The sequence below is a fragment of the Engraulis encrasicolus genome, chromosome 8 (genome assembly GCF_034702125.1).
Source record: "Engraulis encrasicolus isolate BLACKSEA-1 chromosome 8, IST_EnEncr_1.0, whole genome shotgun sequence".
NCBI classification, from domain to species: domain Eukaryota; kingdom Metazoa; phylum Chordata; class Actinopteri; order Clupeiformes; family Engraulidae; genus Engraulis; species Engraulis encrasicolus.
The window spans coordinates 35,523,521-35,542,753 of NC_085864.1; the positions used below are offsets into that span (position 1 = coordinate 35,523,521).

At 45.1% G+C, this 19,233-nt stretch overlaps 2 protein-coding genes across 5 annotated transcripts in view; one reads left to right on the forward strand and one right to left on the reverse strand.

The window, feature by feature from the left end:
* sik3 (SIK family kinase 3) overlaps positions 1 to 7,606 on the reverse strand; it is an 89,896-nt gene extending 82,290 nt beyond the window's left edge. For all 4 annotated transcript variants that reach the window (XM_063205541.1, XM_063205542.1, XM_063205539.1 and 1 more), the window contains exon 1: positions 7,229 to 7,606. In XM_063205541.1, coding sequence (XP_063061611.1) covers positions 7,229 to 7,591 — 363 coding nt within the window. In that variant the 5' untranslated portion in view covers positions 7,592 to 7,606. The remainder of the gene's footprint in view (positions 1 to 7,228) is intronic.
* Positions 7,607 to 14,330: 6,724 nt separating this feature from the next.
* On the forward strand, positions 14,331 to 18,932 carry LOC134453846 (uncharacterized). Its single transcript, XM_063204596.1, has 3 exons — positions 14,331 to 14,903; positions 16,448 to 16,760; positions 17,262 to 18,932. Exons 1-3 carry the CDS (start codon positions 14,331 to 14,333, stop codon positions 18,662 to 18,664), a joined length of 2,289 nt encoding a protein of 762 aa, XP_063060666.1. The 3' UTR covers positions 18,665 to 18,932.
* Positions 18,933 to 19,233: the final 301 nt, after the last annotated feature.

Genomic DNA, 19,233 nt, shown 5'->3' on the forward strand with positions numbered 1-19,233 from the left:
GCAGCCTCGTCAACTACAACGGTCCGGCAATATGAGGCTATCGGAGGGAGGTTTACCAACGTTCCACGCCAACTCTGTGCTACTTAGCCTCCGTTACACTTGCTTGTAACTGTTCTGGGGTGAGTTTCTCAAAAGGGAAGTTGTTAGCCTGTTAGCAACTTCGGTAGTTGCCAATGGGAAAATGCATTGAAAACAACGAAGTAGCTGATGTAGTAAGCAACTTTGGTTTCGAGAAATTCACCCCTGTTCTGCTCTTCTCTCTTCTAAGTTGCTACAGTGTAGCAGTGCACCATCCCATTCACTCATCCGTCTGGCTGGAGGAGCCGTTCAGCAACCCAAGGGTTGCAGGTTCGAGCCCCTCTCTGCATGACCCTATCGATGTGTCCTTAAGCAAGATACTTAACCCCAAGTTGCTCCTGGTGGCAGGGTGGTACCCTGCGTGGCAGTCGCTGCCATTGGTGTATGAATGTGAGTGTGAATGGGTGAATTTGAAGCATACAATCATGTAAAGCGCTTTTTTGAGAGCTCGAAGGAGTGGAAAGGCACTATATAACTTCTGTCCAAATGTCCAATGCAGTTCATGGCTGGTCCTGTACAGTACACCAGTGTCTGCCCGACTCTGCTCTCTTGCTGTCGGTGTGCGTGTGTACATACTAGTACAGGGCACCCACCCAGTCCTGACTGACAGGACGACTGGCTGGTTAGTTGTTTCCGTTACTAGGACGTCTACCTGTCTGCTCTGCCCTATTCTTAGCAGCATACGGTGCAGTCTTTTTACAGTCTGGGACATTCGGAGACATGAACATTCCAATTGTTTTTTAGTTTTTTTCGACGAAACGCGCCATAGCTCATTAACATAATATTGGCTTGACTTGAATCTTTGAAATTTGCTCAGGTCACTTGCTTCGCTCCTGGAGAATTCGCTTTGGAAGCTTTATTCGCCTTCCCTCCATAGACAAATAATGACGTCTGTAGCTTAGGTAGCGTAGCTTGTGCTTTGTTGTATACACATAGCTTTAGGCCGGCGTTGAGATGGACCTACATAGTAGCCTCGCCTGCCCCCTTGCTCACCTGACAGCAGGGCTCAGCCCTGAGCTAAGTCCACCCACAAGGTGCCCTGAGGCCACCGGCATTTGTATTTGTTGATGTGTACGTGTGTGTGTGTATGTGTGTGTGTGAGAGAGCCTGCGTGAGTAAAAGTGTGTGTGGGTGTGTGTAACTGCATGTGTGTGTGTGTGTGTGTGTGTGTGTGTGTGTGTGTGTGTGTGTGTCTACAAAGCTGTGTGTGTGTGTGCGCCAGTGAGTGAAAGTGAGTGTGCGTGACAGTGCGTGCCTGTATTGTAATGCTTTGGAGTCTCACCCCCCACCCCCCATCCCCTGTTCTCTGCAGCCCCAGCCCCAGCTCCTAGCCCTGATGTGAACTCCTTTTCTTCCTGATTGTGGAAAAGGACCATAGGGCACTGATTAAGTATGACTAACGCCGCCTGGAAAGGTGTTGATGCGTGCACGCCTGACTCGCTTTTACACAGCACGGCTGTGTGTGTGTGTGTGTGTGTGTGTGTGTGTGTGTGTGTGTGTGTGTGTGTGTGTGTGTGTGTGTGTGCGCTCAACAGAGAGTGAGAGTGTGTGTGTGTGTGTTTTTCATCAGCCAACAGCTTAAATGAGCCAGTGTAGCTTGATGGCTGAGGGAGAGAAAGACAGAGAGACAGAGACAGAGAGGGAGCCACTGTGTTTTTTTTTTATAAGCAGTGCTGTGTCTTCACGTGACAGCAACCTCCTGTCATAAAAGGACAACTTCTGTGCTTGTCATGAAGAAGAAAAAGAAGAAGAAGAAGATGACGATGATGACGACGATGATGATGGCATCTCGTCAATGCACAGGCTGCATTTCAGCAAAGGCGAGGCCCTCATAAAAAAAAGAGAAGTGACAGGTAGCTCCAGGCACACTTGCGAGAGCGTGATGCACTCACTTTTCTTTTCTTTTCTTTTGCCCCCCCCTTCCCACTCATCTCTCTTTTCATTGCTATTTTCCAAATGAAAAGACAAAAAAAAGAGAAAAGAAACGGAACAGGATGTGAGGAGGAACACTTGAGTTTTAATGGAGGAATTAAAAATAGTGCTTGGTCAATGCCCTCCATACACACCAGCAGCACACAAACGTACACACACAAACACATACACGCCTCAGAATTGTGACCATAGCCACCAGCGCCATTAGGCCCACAATACCTCACTCACTCAGACAGAAAAAGTATGTAAATGACACACGGGACTAATGGGACTTTCGATGAGCCCATATAAAATGAGGAAACTGGCATTTTATTCACACAAGCACGGCACATCAAAGCTACCTCGCGTGCCAATCTACAGGGTATAGGTCAGACACTTCTTCTTGCTCAATATTATTACCGCAGGTACGTGCAAGTGTCAGTGTCAGTGTCTGTGAACGTGAGTGAATGTGTGTGTGTGTGTGTGTGTGTGTGTGTGTGTGTGTCTGTGTCTGTGTGTGCAGGGCTCTAAATTAACTTTTTTCATCACCTGCCAAAATGGCTAGTAGATGTTAATCTTATTAGCCAAGCACACACTCACTAATGGGTCAAAGTGACTAGTTAGTTGGTCAAACTTAAATTTCACCAGCATTTGGCCGGTTGGCTGGTATTCATTTAGAGCCCTGTGTGTGTGTGTGTGTGTGTGTGTGTGTGCGCGCGTGCATGTGCGTGCATCTGTGTGCTGGACAGGCTACAGTATTATCAATATGAAGTCTGATGCCAGGTGGGGAATGCAGGAACAACGGCAGTGGAATGATCTCTGATATGAAACCTGGTCGGCCAGGTAGCCTACCCTAGTGTATTTAACAAGCCAACTCTCCACTGACCCCCACACACACACACAATAAAAATGATATTTAAAGCACAGATGTGCCGTAGTAGGTGGCCAGGAATATGCCCAATAACACACCCAGTAAAAGTTATCTCCAGGAGGAAGTCTGCTTGATGGTAAGTGAACCTTGATTATGAGATTGTGGGTGAGTCGTGTCACAGCCATCGCTGCTTTTTGTACCCTGGGCAAATCAGAGCACCTCACAAAACGGAGTGCGTATGTGCCAAGTCCAAATAATAGACATGAGTGGGTTAAGCGAGATCTTCAAAAAAAATGTTTTGGGTCTTTTTGACTTTATTTATGATAGGACAGTGAAGGTGGTGACAGCGAGTGGGGAGAGAGAGACAGTGAAGGGCCCTCAAACGACCCGGGCCGGGAATCGAACCCGGGTCAGCCGCACGGCAGACAAGTGCCCTACCGTTTGGCCACGGCAGGGCCTAAGCAAGTGTTAAGAAATTCTCTGCATTTATAAATGTATTATTGAAAATATAAAATGTGATAAAAATGTAACGTAGTTAGGACATTGCTTTTTGTGTTTCTAGTAAGACTGTTACTAGTAAGACTAGTAAGACTGTTCTAGTCTGTTTGGTTAAACCCTGTGTGAACTCTTTCTATGTGTGAGCTCTGACATCTGTGTTGTCACTTGCTGTGAGTTCTGTTATCTGTGTTGTCACAGATAAGTTACCACCTGGCTTGTATGTTTATTCTTCATTAGCTGAACTATGTCCTTGTTTGGTTAAACTAACAATTCTGTTAGTGATTACTTGTTAGCTGACAATAAAGGCAGGGCCAAAACCGTTAGCGGGCTGTGGGATTGTCTCAGTGCTTTAAGATCTATGCGCTGGGCAAGACCTCCATTCTGCTGCAGTTTTTAAATGCTATCTCTGTCTCGTGTGGGTTTTCTTTCAGGTCAATTTGATAAGGTGATACAGTGAATTTATTCACAGCAAGGTCTTTAAAAGGCCTTTCGTGGGAAATCATTCCCAAATTGTGGGCCTTCTTCAGTGACCCTGCTGTCACTCACTATGACCAAAAGTATGCAAGGGAAGGGCGGTGGCCATACGTGACCCAAGTGACAGTCTCCCAGTTCAGTTGACTAGTCCACAGAATAGGCCTAGTGTCCCCTCACTGAGCTCCTTCAACCAACGAATTAACAAAATGACACTCAAGAACGCCGATTAAGCCTCTTTCACATTTCCATTTTAGTGGAACCCAAGATGGTAGACGATAATATCTTCAGTTCTGATAAATAACAGGGTTTCCCCCCAGCACTTTATAGTCAAAGTGGCCCATCCTGACTGGATCCCCTGAAAAGATTGAGTTTGTGTATGTGTGTGTGTGTGTGTGTGTGTGGTATTATTGAGGGTGATCTCGAGTCGTCTTGGATCAAGGTCTCTTTCTGTCAAGGACCGTGTGGTGGCGGCAGGCGCATCAGGCTCCCCCCACGTTAAAAGAAGCCACGCGGAGGCGTCCTCCCGAACCCAATACCCAACCCAACCCATAAAACAACCCATGCCCACCCATGCCCACATTGCCCCAAAGTATGTGGGGCCAGGATTGGCCTCTTTGCCCATCTGAAGACCCACAAGGACCAAGGAGGACAGACATACTCGCCCACGAGTGTCAACAGATTATGATTATTGGGACGAATCCCGAATCATGTGTGACATGAAATTGTACCACATGGCATTTCCGCTAATGATTGTCACATGTCTGATGATGACTACTATTCCCCCGCCCACCTAGACTAACAAATGCTGAATAGTAAGCATATTGTTACTACTGTGGCACAGCCTCGTTGGAAGATTATGTTTAAACAGCACGTGGGATGGCTTTTTGTGTGTGTGTGACTCAGTGAAACTGAACTATGATGCCCTTTGTGTCAACTTCCAGTTCAGACACCATATTTCCCATCATGTACATTAGGCAAATAGCCCCACCACAGTCCACTAGCAAAATATGCAAATGGTTGGTATGTTGTACATCACTGCTCACCAAAACCAACACAAGTAATCCAGCCGGAAAGTAGTTTTCTTCATTCTTTAGTTATATCCTTGTGTTCTTTATAACGACTTATTAACGACTTCCACTTTTTACCTAATAAATGGTGAAATCACCCACTTTGGCCTAGTTGATCAAAACAGCAAAAGGACTGGCCAAACGGGCCCAGTCGTGGCTTAGTCAGCTGGGCACTGCACTACTCCGCAGGCAACCCGGGTCATTTCCCGACCCTCCCCTGTCTCTTTCTCCCACTCATTTCCTGTCCCACTCTTCACTGTCCTGTCTAAATAAAAGTTGAAACCCCCCCCAAAAAAATTGCTTTTAAATGGCCAAACAAGCTAGAGTGATCAAGCACTAGTAAAATACTTACTAAAAAAAATCATCCATCTGTTAATTTAGATCAGGATTTCTCTTCGGCAATGCAATACCAAAATAGGCCTAGACTATGTTCCCTCCGGTAGCAGCACAGTGACTGTCTTGTTTTGTCATTCCCACTGCCTACAGCCTGCCCATGGCTGGCGTTTGTGCACCTGGCTAGCTCCGACTGTAGTCTCTCTCTCTCGCTCTCTCTCTCTCTCTCTCTCTCTCTCTCTCTCTCTCTCTCTCTCTCTCTCTCTCTCTCTCTCTCTCTCTCTCTCTCTCTCTCTCTCTCTCTCTCTCTCTCTCTCTCGTCACAGCAGTGTCAGGTGATGGGGAGCCATGCTGATGTTTGCTCAGGACATCACGTCCCTGCCTCTTTTCCAGCCGTGCAATCATACGCTTTCATAACACTGGCAACAGCCATGGCCATAACCACCGACTACCATCGCCATCACCACCACACTGACAGCTCACATAAGGCATTAATTAATGTGCTGTTCACAAGTGCCGGCTGACCTGGGTCAACACACTGTCAATACATGGGGCCACCGTCACACATGTCTTTATCTAAATGTCTAGCTCCAGAAACCGGTGTTTGTTGATTTTCCACCCCGTGTGACATTCTGGGAGAGAGACCTCAAATACAGGTGAACGGCCTGGCCTGTCTGCCTTTCCAATTCGTTTCAAGGTCTTATGACACAGAAGATCTACCGGCTTAGTTAAACTGGCTTACAGCCTGGGGCAAGTCCTCCCAACTGACCTCTAGCTATCCAGTCAATCATGGTAAGGAGCAAACAAGCCTCAGTACACTTGTTCCTGACCGCCTCCGGGCAATAAACAGTAAGGCGACCGTCTGTTATCTCCCTTTCCCTCTCACTCTTTCTTCTCTCGCTCTCTTTTTCACTTTCCTGGCAGTTTGTGTACATCACTGAAGACGAGGAAACCCCCACACACTGATGATGGGAGACTAGTGGTTACTTACTGTGCGACTCCTCTGCCAACATAACATCTGCCTACACGACGCCCACACTATGCAAAAATTACGCATACTAAAATTTGGTAGATGTCGATACCAGAGATGTTGTTTATAAAAACATTTTAATATGTCAGACGCTACTGACAGTGAGGTCATTCCCATAGCGGAAAGAGTGACATATGATTACTATTTAGTTACATATGTTGTATACACAGCAACAAGACACCTCACGACACCCTCTCTGAAACGCACACACGCACGCATGCACACAGCAAAACAAGCCCCATAGACGAAATGCTGACCAAGCATTGACTCCGTGAAACGAATATTCGTGAGTTGGACCAATTCAAACTAAGCGGATAAAGGAGTGTAGTGCTTAATTTTCACCAAGTACCAAAACCAGCTAGCTAGCTTAGAAGCTAACAAATGCCCTGTCCTCTGCGTTGACGAAACATCTTTATGTGATCTCAGGTCGAATGACTTAAATGCATTTTGTTTTATTTTTTTCCTTAACTGATTAATACTATTTAGCAATCACGGGCACAGCACTGGTACATACACATAGCTATGAGTCATCTGTTTGTCAAAAGTGATAACCAAACATCCTCGAATGACCAAAGCCGTGGCGTTCATACTGACGTTGGAACCACACTCATCTAGAACTATGCTAGCTAGCAAGCCATCTCTTCGTCTTTCTCCCCGGCGCTTTCCCTTTCTCTATTCACTGAGCAGACATGTCAGCCTACTCTTTACCGTTATTACACAGCAGATGAAAAAACACAAGGTTTCACATTAATTGACGAGGCATTTTCAGTAATTTCAGGTTCCGAGTTTACACCCCCGCACTACGCAAAGCGAGCGAGAGGGTTAGCAATAACCGCTCTACAGAGCCTAAAGGCCCGATCTTCAGCCTACAAGAGACACCAGCTCGGCCCAACAATTGGAAAAGGATGCAAAGCCTGACAACATTGATATCACTGTGCTCTTTAATGGTTTTATATGTAGCCTTACCTTGGCTTTTGTGATGACATGTGTTGCTAGTTTAACGACAGCGAAATTCCCCTTGCCGATGGTCCGCTCGATTTCGTAGTAGCCCACTCGGGCTGGGGGGGGCCTGCTGACTGAAGGGTGGCCAGGGTTAGTGATGCACCCCGTAGCTGGGGAGGGTCTGCTAGGGTGGTTGACCCCTGGTGATGGCTGTGCTCGGTTCTGGGCGCTGATACCTGCGGCCGGTCGGCTAGAGTGCGTGATCCCAGCCGCAGAGGACCCAGCTGCACCTCCGCTTGACACGGCCGCCATCTTCTTGCCTCTCTGCGGGAACAACAAGCAGCCTTGCGCAGCGCGCACCACGGACACGCCCCCGCCATGCGTCATATTACGTAGGCCAGCCCTCCGCAGCGCCCTCCCTTGGATGTAACTATAGCAACTATCAGCGTAACAATGACTTCATCCCTTCAAAAACGCATATTGTTGTCGCCTTGGCGACCGATTTTGAAGTCGTCACATCATTCAAAGATTTTATAGGTCTGTTATTATAAAATTCGTATTTCTCACATTTCCTTAAACATGCAGCTTCGAGCATTATGTATGTATAATCGAGGCGACAGTCGTTTGTGCATCCCTGTACCAGAGGAGGAAAAACACCATGCTGCATTGCCATGACAACAAAAGTGTCCCTTCCTGCTTTCTCTCTTGCCCCTCACCCTAGGGAACGCGCCCTGCTGGCAGGAATGTGAGCAGCGTGAACGCGCCTCTAATGCACACACTGCAAATACAGAGAGGCAGTGGGTTGTGATAAGGGTCCAGTGACAGTAAAGGGCAGCAACAACTTCGTTTTAGCGGCAATAGTGGCGCAGCCCGTCAACAATTCTTGGAAAAAGTCGCAGTGATAAAATCACGAAAACTAATCTCCACAGATGCTATTTTGAAATATCGGTGGGGAAATAGTTTTACAACTTCACAACTTTAGTGAGTTTGCTTGTCATCATTGAATGCACTCAAACAGGGACATGCAGTTAGACAAATAGTCTAGACGAATATAGTACGCCTAGGCCTAGGCTGACTGACATTTTTTCATAGGCCAACAGGAAAAATGGTCAAAATAACAAGGGGCAGTCAATGATTGTGCATGTACATCGACATATAGCCATACAAAACTGGGGGCATCCTTCATCTACGACTCTTGAGGGCATTGGCAAATATTCTTCAATGCATACAGTAGGTCTACATTCACACACGGCTCTAACCAAAACCAGAGCCGTACGACCAAAACAAATAAACAGCGACACCTGCTGTCTATTTGTGTGATTGCATGGACGTGGGTTTGCGCCTTTCTGCATTCTTCTTTCATCTTGCATGTATGGTAGGCTATGGTGCACTGCACATACAACATATGGCACTTACAATTCAAGTTAAACGCAGGCCTAAAAGACATTTTACTTAAAGGAGAAGTCCAGTTTTTTGAACATTAAGGCCATTTTCTGAGTGGTCTGCAATGTTTTAGAGTCCCCCTCACCGTTTATTTCATGTTTGCTGCAGTCTCTGTTATTTGGCTGATTTGGATTTGATCTCAACCAGCTTTAGAATGGCTGTCTATGGGCACCTGCAACTCTGTTCTTAAAATCACCTTAAACATTTGTTTTCGAAAGTCTACAGCTCACAAAGTGGTTAGGGGTGTTCACTAGCAGTCCCTAACAAGTTTCAAGGTGAAATATGGATTCGGTCATTTTTTATTTGCCATTTTGTGAAAGAAAGTGAAAGTGAAAGTGAAACTTAATTTACAAATTGCTACATAAAACACACATAAAACACAACAGATGCCATATTTCGCTACAAAAGTTGCTAAGGAACACCAGTGAATACTGCTGAACACTTGCTGAGTTGCATATTCTTCAAAACAAATGTTAAAGGTGATTTTAAGAACAGAGTTGCAGGTGCCCATAGACGGCCATTCTAAAGCTGGTTGAGATCAGCCAAATAACAGAGACTGCAGCAATCATGAAATAAACGGTGAGGGGGACTCTAAAACATTGCAGACCACTCAGAAAATGGCCTTAATGTTCACAAAAGTGGACTTCTCCTTTAAACAGTTTTAGAAACAAGCACATGAGTAGCATGCATGCCGTCTATCTGTTGTTAGTGAAAGTAAAAGAAGCCCATTGGGAAACTCCAACTCCCATTGTCATTGTGACACAGCACTCCACAGCACACAAGTGGACACTGCACACAACAAAATTGCATGTATGCCTCACCCGTGCAAGGCGGCAGCCCTCAATAGCGCCCCAAGGGAGCAGTGCGGTGGGATAGTAGTACCATGCTCAGGGCACCTCAATCATGGAGGAGGATGGGGGAGAGCACTGGTTGATTACTCCCCCCACCAACCTTGCTGGTTGGGTGTCGAACCGGCAATCTTTGGTCTACAAGTCTGACACCCTAACCGCTTACCCATGACTACCCATGGTGCTAGTGAATTGATAGATGGGTGAAGTTGGCCATGCCCGGGCCAAGCCATCACTGGTCCTTAGCGCAGGACTATCTCAACCCACTTTCCAAGGGGCCTCACATACCACGGTGCGGTGATTCTCAAAGTAGGGTCCAGTGACCCCTTGGAATCCATGGTGCATTGTCAGGGGGGTCTGTGAAAATGTTAGTTACAATGTAATAAATGAAAAAACAGATTGGAGCAGATCTGAAATTGAATGTGATATTTAGTCCATTGTTATTCCTGACCACAGCACTGACCAACTAAATCACGCACACTGTCGACAAATCATAACAAGCTGTAAAAACCCAAGACATGCAGTAGATGCGGCTATGAGGAGGTCTGCGGGAAAATACAATTTAATATGGTATATGTTTTATAAAACATATTTATTTATCTATCTATTTAAATGTATTTATATGTCCTACATTTGGGAGTGGGGGGGTGGGGGTTAGTCAACCCATTTTAGTTGGGTCATTTATAGAAGTTCCGTGACCGTGGAGAGGAAAGGTTCGTTTCTCACTGGATTTGTCATCTATAAAGGTTAAATAACAAAATGAGCCGGGGTGCCCCTCACAAAAATGTGGGGAAATTTTTGTAGAGCCCTATATCCAAAATGGCTGCTGCCAGCCAAGCGGGAAATTTACTTTTTAATGGTTTTGCCCACAGTGCTGCATAATACATGGTTTTTGAGACTGTTTGGGTCAATTCACAAATGATGTAGATTTATTGATTTGACCTATTTTTGACCTTCAAATTCAAGATGGCTGCCACTTTTGGCTCTTTAAATGTCAATTTTTCAAAATCGTCAGAGAGCCTTAATATTAGGCTCAAATGAAAGGTCTGCCGATACTGAGTTCAGTTAGGACAGTAAAATTACAAGTAGGCTATGCAGAAGTCATCTGAAAGGTAAAAAATATCAAGGGTTGTGGTTGATGAGAATTAAACTGCTGATTAGTCGGGTCATAATGTGAGGTTCCGTGACCATCCTCTGGCAAGGATGTTTTGATGATTGATTTGACCTCTATGGACCCTTTAGAAAAGATTTAGCCCCCATGTCCCTCCCAGAAATCCTGGCATTTTTTACTAGAGAGGCAAATTCAAAATGGCGTCCAGCGCCATCTCTAAAAAAATAACTTTTGATCTGAATGACATAGAATCATGTATGAAGACACTTTTTCATACAAGTCAACCATGAGGATTCCAAATCTGACATCATTTTGATATACAACTTTGGTTTGACCGTGAAATTCAAGATGGCTGCCATCTAGAACAGTCGTTTTCAACCTTTTTAGGCCGTGACCCCCCAAAACAGTCATATTTGGACTCCATTGGTGATGGTCTTTTAAATTGAAAGTCCTTACACATCCCACCCCCCAAAAAGGGGATCTCAACCCACAGGTTGAGAACCACTGATCTAGTACATAGAACATTTCATAGGACATTTTCCAAGCATTCTTGCATAAAGAAGCTTGTTGAGGGACTCAAAGCAAGAGCTGCTGAAATGGACAGAAGTGCTCTCAAAAGTAGTGATAAGCCTGATTCAAGACAGTCAACCTTAGCTCCCTGAGCTGCAAGAACACCATGTTGTTGAGGAACGTGTGGCCTTATTCACCTTATTCAACCTCAATGGCATATACAGGAAGATGCAAGGGAGCAAGATCATCCAGAAGATCTCCGTCCAACCTATTGCGATTAAAGAACCCCATGTTGCTCTAATTGACATGGGCATGATCTGGAGGATGGCAACTCCATTGGACACAGGACGGCACGTCATACAAGTGGTTGGGCTGTGTCAAAAAGGTGTCATCCATCATCCTTGCCCGCCATTCTCATTCTCACCGTGTAATCAATGTCAATGATCCCTGCATCTCTGGTCCAGCATCTCTCTTCCTAATGCTCCCGCCCAGCATGCCACAGCATAGGAACGCACACTAGCCATGACAGACTGGTAGAAAATCTGCAGGAGTGTGCGTTGCAGACATAAAATTATCTCAACTTCCTCAGGAAATAGACCCTACTCTGCACTTTCTTTTAGACTGCGTGTGTGAATTTACTGACCAGTCTAATTTACTTTTCTGATGTACCCCCAGGTATTTGTAGGTGCAGACTGTTTTCACTGTCTCCCCCTCAAAAGATACAGGCACAAGGGGTGGGGTGGACCAACAGAAATCAACCACCATTTCCTTGGTTTTGGTGGTGTTCAACTGCAACTGGTTGGTCCCGCACTATCTAACAAAGTTCTGCACCAGGCCCCTGTACTCCCCCTCCTGCCCATCTTTAATACATCTCACAATGGCAGTGTCATCTGAGAAGAGCAGTTTGCGTTCACGAGACAGGTGATCTATGCACACAAGAAGAGTAGCACCATAGCTGAAGCCTATGCTTCCAAGTGGAAGACCATGAAGAGAGTATTTTATCCGTCTCCCTTCAGATGCCAAACACATCTTACCCCAACACAGCCTTCTTGACAGCTACTTGGCGTACCTAGTGCGCCCACTCCACACTGGCAGGCAAGGATGCTGGAGACACCTTTTGGACATAGTCCAACCAATTGTATGGTGTGGCGTCATGTGTCTGCCAATCTTCTACTGATGGAGTTGCCATCCTCCAGATCATGCCCATGTCAATTAGAGAAACATAGGGTTCTTCAATCACAATATGTTGGAGGGAGATCTTCTGGATGAGAGCTTGTTCTTCTGCGTACTTCCTCTATATGCCATTGGGGTTGAATAAAGCCACACATTCCTCAACAACACAGTCTTCTAGCAGTTCTGAGAGCTTCACACGTTTGACTGTCTTCAACCAGGTTGATGGCTGCTTTGAGAGAACTTCTTTCCATTTCAGCAGCTCTTGCCTTGAGTTCAAGTTTTCCACTATATCAGTGGCTTTCAATCTGTAGGTCGAGACCCTTTTTTTGGAGGGGGGGGGGGGGGTGATAAACGTAAGGACTCTCAAAGTAAACTACCATTACTGCATCTAAAGCTATCAACAAACAATGCTAAAACATTGGCCAAATTGTCAAATCATATTTAAAAAGCCAAACATTGTGAAAATTGCCTACCTACAAGCACACTACGCCTTATAATGTGAGGTATTGTATGCTTGTATATCAGCTATTTTCTCAATATCTATGTATGAGGAATGGAGCTACACAAATTGGGGGTCCCCAGTCCAGTTTGGAGGGTCACGGCCAAAAAAGGTTGAAAACGACTGTTCTAGATGGCAGCCATCTTGAATTTCATGGTCAAAACAAAGTTGTATTATCAAAATGACGTCAGATTTGGAATCCTCATGGTTGACTTGTATGAAAAAGTGTCTTCATACATGATTTAAGGTCATTCAGATTAAAAGTTATTTCTTAGAGATGGCGCCGGACGCAATTTTGAATTTGCGTCTCTAGCAAAAAATGCCGGGATTTCTGGGAGGGAAATGGGGGCTAAATCTTTTCTAAAGGGTCAAATCAATCATCAAAACATCCTTGCCAGAGGATGGTCACGGAACCTCACATCATGACCCGACTTATAAGCAGTTTAATTCTCATCAACCACAAACCTTGATATTTTTACCTATCAGATGACCTCTGCATAGCCTACTTTACTGTCCATAACTGAGCAGACCTTTCATTTGAGCCTAATATCAAAGCTCTCTGACGATTTTGAAAAATTGACATTTAAAGAGCCAAAAGTGGCAGCCATCTTGAATTTGAAGGTCAAAAATAGGTCAAATCAATAAATCTACATCATTCGTGAATTTCTTGACCCAAATAGTCTCAGAAACCATGTATTATGCAGCATTGTGCGCAAAACCATTAAAAAGTAAATTTCCAGCTTGGCTGGCAGCAGCCATTTTAGATATAGGGTTCTACAAAAATTTCCCCACATTTTTGTGAGGGGCACCCCGGCTCATTTTTTTATATAACCTTTATAGATGCCAAATCCAGTGAGAAACAAACCTTTCCTCTCCACGGTCACGGAACTTCTATAAATGACCCAACTATTTCTGATCTGAAGGCAAAAAAACATTCTTGTGTCATCATCAAAACAGTAGTTTAGGGTTTACGGCTGTTGGCTCACCTCCTTAAGGTTAATCGTTAAACTCTGAGGAAAATTAACAGACAGTATGACAACTGTCATGCTAGTCATGTGCACACTGCACTTTACACTGTCTCAAAGAAGGAACATCAAAGGGGCCAGACATGGGAACATGCACTGCACTGAACTAGCACATTCACGGTTATTTCTTTTTTGATACATTTTGTAGGCCTATTGAACTAGTGGAATCTGAAGAGCACATTGGTAAGTAGATTCAAATATTTATTAATTGTGATGTTTGCAGAGGTGTATAACATAGAAAATAGAGGTACTCTCACAGTAATATCTACCTCATTAGGCATAGTGGTGCTGGTGTATTAAGTATCTAAAACCATGTAGTAGGCCAAGTGTTGTCATCAGTAAGAGTAAAAATCTACCTCATACACTTCTGGATTTTTTCCACAATTTCTTTTAATTTAGATTGTGCTTTCAGCCTTTGAGTGTAGTCACCAACCCAGATGCACTTCTTCTATTCAGTGCATCACGGAAAACTGTAAATTGAATCGTATTATTCTCAATACTTCTTGCAAGGGCCGTCATGGAGACAGGTAAGATGTTGCACTTCATTCTTCTCATTGGGCCGTGGTGGATCAGTGATCAGATGGCCCAGGCCAGTCCAGTCCACCACCTCTGCAAATGGAACCTTCTGGAGAACCCAATTGAGTCTGGTGAGGAGGAACCTGCTGCAAATCACGGCTATCGAGTGAACTGCTCAGGACTGGCTCTCAGGTCCGTGCCTTCTTCAAGCCTCCACTCACTCGTTAAAATCCTGGATCTGAGTTACAACCTTATCACTGTGATCGAGAGGGCAGACTTCTGTTGTCATCACACCCAGCTCATCCTCAGCCACAACTCCATTGAGAAGATTGATAACGGGGCTTTCTCCCGTCTACACCAGCTGCTGGGGCTGAACCTCAGCAGCAACGCTCTTCGGGGTGTGACGGAGCGGATGTTTCAGGGACTCAGGAAGCTCAGCGTGCTTGACCTGCGACACAACCAGCTGCAGTGGATCCATAAAACAGCCTTTGCCGACCTGCCACAGTTGGAGGCCTTGTGGCTTCAGGGGAATAACATTCGAACTGTCCCAGGCGGTGAGAGTTACATGTCTACGGTTCACCCTTATACCAAGTTTCTCAAAAATATGTTAGAACTGTCACTTATAATCCTGTAAATGAGAACTGGCTGCATGTTGTGATTTGGTATGTCTCTTAATTGACTTAATTTGATTTATTTTTTTTTACAAAAAATGTGTCTATGAATGATGACATTTGTCTCTTAATGCACATTTTAGTTTATTAGAAACACTCACTTGGACATTTTTTTGGGGGGTGGGGGTGGGGGTGGGTGGTTGCCTTCATTTTAGGATATAGCAGTAAATTGTTGTACAGGAAATGAGTGGGAGAGAGAGACAGGGAGGGTTGGGAAATTTCCTCAGGACAGAGTCAAACCCAGAGTCCCCGGTGTAACACTGCAGTGCCCAACCGTTTGAGCCATAGTTGGGGCCCACTTGAGCTCATTCAGTTGAAATGTGTGTGAAATGTGTGTGAATCTTCACGGCCTATACGAGCAACCACCACGCATAACTCATGCAAATAAGTTAAATGCAAACCTGACTAGTTTGTGTTACACCTCCATGACTGAGAGACGGACAGTGAACCATTGTGACACTAGCTAGAGTGAGAGCCCTTTTTAACCCTTTCAGGAGGGATTGTACTTGTAGAATTCTCCACAAACATTCTGCAACTCTAAAGTTCTAAAATAACATTCTACTGTATTTCCAAACAAAGTCATCATGATATTGTGACATGAATGAATTTAGGTAATACTCTACTCACATGTGGGATCCCACTCTTCAAATGGTTAAAATGGGGGTTCTAAATCAGTTTCCCCTGTGTGAAAAATTTAAAGTTTTGATACGTATATGTAAAAGCACTTCAGATTTCCCGTGCCAGAGGGAAAAATTAAAGGTGAAAATAAATCGAAGAATTTGTATGTATTGGTGACAAATACCCCTGTATGCACTTTATGGGAAAATTTAGCCTATGGGACAGGTTTGCCTAGACCATTTCTATAGCTCATACATACATGTATAGCCTTACACATTTTGAACCGTCTGTATTTTCAATAAAATGTAATGTATACATTTTACATAACTTTGTACATGACACCATAATGATCTCCTTTTAAAGTATAAATTCTGCTATTATTTCAGCTATTAATCAACTTACAGAGTTAAAAACCTTATCACTGGGAGCCAATCAACTCGCTCAGCTGCAAACAAGAGATCTCAGTTGCTGCCCAAGTCTAGAGACACTGCAACTGGAGAACAACCATATTTCTGCTTTGGCTGATGACGTTTTCCAAAACCATGGCCATTTGAAGGTGAATATGACTGAACATCAACAATGCATTGAGGATAGCTTGTGTGTGTGGGGGATTTTTTTCTAAAGCAAACAGTTACTCAGATAAATGTTGACATAATAATACACATTTAATAGATTTACCAATTAGGCCTAGTATACTATCTCATGTAATCAGCATCCTGAAGTAAATAAGCCTGTCTCTGCAACACCTGATGGTAACATGTCATGACCATTATTCTTTGCCATATACACTATACAACATATTTCAGACACATGTCCTGTTTTCTAATAGATGGTTGATTTAAGATCAAATCATCTGAGGGGGCTTGATGACATCACCGTGAGGCAGCTGTGGGAGCGGGGAGTCGACCTGCGTTTCCATGGCAACCTCTTCAGGTGTGACTGTGGATCTGAGCAGACGAGAAAGGGTTCAGTGTGGCTGACCGACGCAGTACTGTGCCGGGAGAAATGGACTCGTTACTTCGTGGAGAGGGAGGATGAGTCTCAGCGTGGAGAGGCAGCAAATCTGAGGGTCCACACCACAGTCACTCTCAATGGCGTTCTGGGGACGTCTCTGACCATACCTTGTGGGGACAACTACAATGGTGAGAGTGACAAGACACAAGTGCACCACTAGAGGGCCTGCAAGTCAAATATCCAAACCCTCATTTGTGCTTGCAACATGGGGAGAATTACAAGAAGCTGGTTCAGTAGTAATCCAGGATATGTTAACCTTGAGGTTGTGGTAAAACACTTAAAAGACCCTAGAGTCCTCATTTTCTTGACAAAATGACTGCTACAGGGTATCTATTATGAGGATTATCACTTCCGCCCACTTAACCCAGTTCTTGGACTACCCCTCTGCTTGTTTCTGTGCTTGGATTACAGCAGATATAACCAATAGGCAACAATGTCTTAATGATAAGAAAGCCTATTTTTGTGGTCATGTTTTTGTTTTGTTTTTAAAAGCATGAATTCAGTGACAATCAGCATCCTAAATGAGACACCCAACATGTTGGCTGTTCTCATTGATGGACTTTAAATCCATGTCATTAAACAAATACTGTTATTACAGATTTATTAAATCCATCTTTTGTCAAATGCAGGGGTGCTGATGTACTGGAAGACACCTGACAAGTGGTTGAAAAGCCGAATTTCCTGTGAAAGCCACAGTGACTTAAGGTGCTCCTGCGATGGCAGTGTGACAATACTGAACGTCACTTGCGACAACACGGGGCTTTATTACTGCTTCCTGGAGGAAAATCATCAAAGGGTCATCATTCCATACAGAGTGTCCACGCCGAGCAACTGTCACTCCTCTCTACCTAGTAAGCCAAGGCTGACCAGAGACGTAAGAGTTCAGCCACGAGAAGAGACAGTTACCGAGGGTCACTTCACAGCTGTAGTGGCATCATCAGTGGTACTGACCTTTGTTGTGGGGTTGGCACTGGGAGCGTTGAGCAGCCCCTGTCTAAGCAGCTGCCTGCAGAAAGCCAAGGCACGCTTCAGACGTCCAGGCCGCAACCGCAGCCCGACAACCCCCGAGGAGGAGGAGGAGGACAACAATCAGATCTCCATGGAGGCGAGCTCAGCTGGGTTCACCAGCTTTGTGACCAATGGGATCTCCTCCTCAGATGCAGACGACGGTAATGGTAGTGCAAGCGTGACTCCCTCTCCTCCAGTCAAAGCTCCCAGGAGCTTCCGCTCAAAGGTGAGGCAGGAGGAGAGTAAGCCCATTCCTGAGGGAGGGGATGTTGGTACCCAAGACGGTTCCACGGATACGCCTCCAGCTGATGACGGGGACCAGCAAGCGGAACCATCTCCAGCTGATAGACTTCAGGCCGGAGAAGCAGAACAGCCAGGAGAGAGTCGTCCACCTCCAGCTGATGCTGATGGATCCCAGAATGGATCCTCAGATACATCACACGCTGATGGAGATTCGGAAACAGAGACAATCACGACAGGAGATAATCTTCCACAATCAGCTGACGATCAGACAGGAGAAGAAGCACAAGAAAAAACCTCACCTTCATCTGATAGTGATGGAACCCAGGACACAACCTCAGATACGTCACAAGCGGATGGTGACCGCACCCAGGACGCATCCTCAGAAATAACACAAGGTGATGATGATCAAACACCGGCAGCTAACCCACCAGGAGAAGATGATGCGCCTAAACCGCAGGACCAGGTAGCACCTAGGCCAGCGAGGCGAGGCCGGGTGATCAGGCTCTACAACTACGACGAAGAGGGTCAACCTTACGGCCACATCAAGGAACCAGAGGGGGCCAACACAGGTGCACCGAGGCCGAAGCAGAGGACGCGGTCTCTGAACCGCCTGAGTGCCATCATGAGCTCTGTGGAGGCCCTGGATGTCAGCACCAGCCCACGTCAGCAGCCCACAGAGGAGGAGGCAGAACTAGGCCAGACAAGTGACGCAGAGGAGGATTCGGTTGGTGGAAGGCTGCATGTAGATTTAGAGGTGCAGAATGTAGATTTAGAGGTCTAAGAGACTATGAGTTGCACTAATGGTAATTAGTGGCAGCTATGGCCTATTGTTTAGGATGGTTGAAGGTTTGAATTGCATATGAGCGAACCATGAGTAAGAGGAATTTGGGTGGGAGAGTATCAACTAAAGCCACACCGCATAAGGGCCGAGCAGTGTTGCCAGATGGAAAATGCTGAATTATCGTACAAAATCCTCAAAATTATAATTTTTGGGAGGAAATTATCGTACAAGAGCCAAATTGTTGTTTCAAGGCATCTAAGTGAACTGAATGACAACTCTGAAATGATCATACATCATGTTTTTTTGATCGTACTGAGGACAAGTGTCAAAATGATGGTACAAATACGATAATTATCGTATGTCTGGCAACACAGGGGCTGAGCACTGCTATGCATTTGGATCGCTATTAAGCAAGTCATCCAACCTCACATTGTCTCAAGGGCTGTACCCTGAAGCCGAATAAGAATTGGCCTCTTTAAGAATGTCAGCTGAATGTAATGTAAAGCGATTTTTATTTAGCGATGTTTATTTTTAAATATTGTTGAAACAAACATCATAACCATATGAAA

What these genes read in the sequence shown, in the direction of transcription:
- LOC134453846 (XM_063204596.1), top strand. Translation starts at nt 14,331, where the DNA reads ATGGAGACAGGTAAGATGTTGCACTTCATTCTTCTCATTGGGCCGTGG. An exon ending in GTGAGAGTTACATGTCTACG is followed by an intron (nt 14,904 to 16,447) that starts GTTCACCCTTAT and finishes GTTTTCTAATAG; the next exon opens with ATGGTTGATTTAAGATCAAA. An exon ending in TTGTGGGGACAACTACAATG is followed by an intron (nt 16,761 to 17,261) that starts GTGAGAGTGACA and finishes TGTCAAATGCAG; the next exon opens with GGGTGCTGATGTACTGGAAG.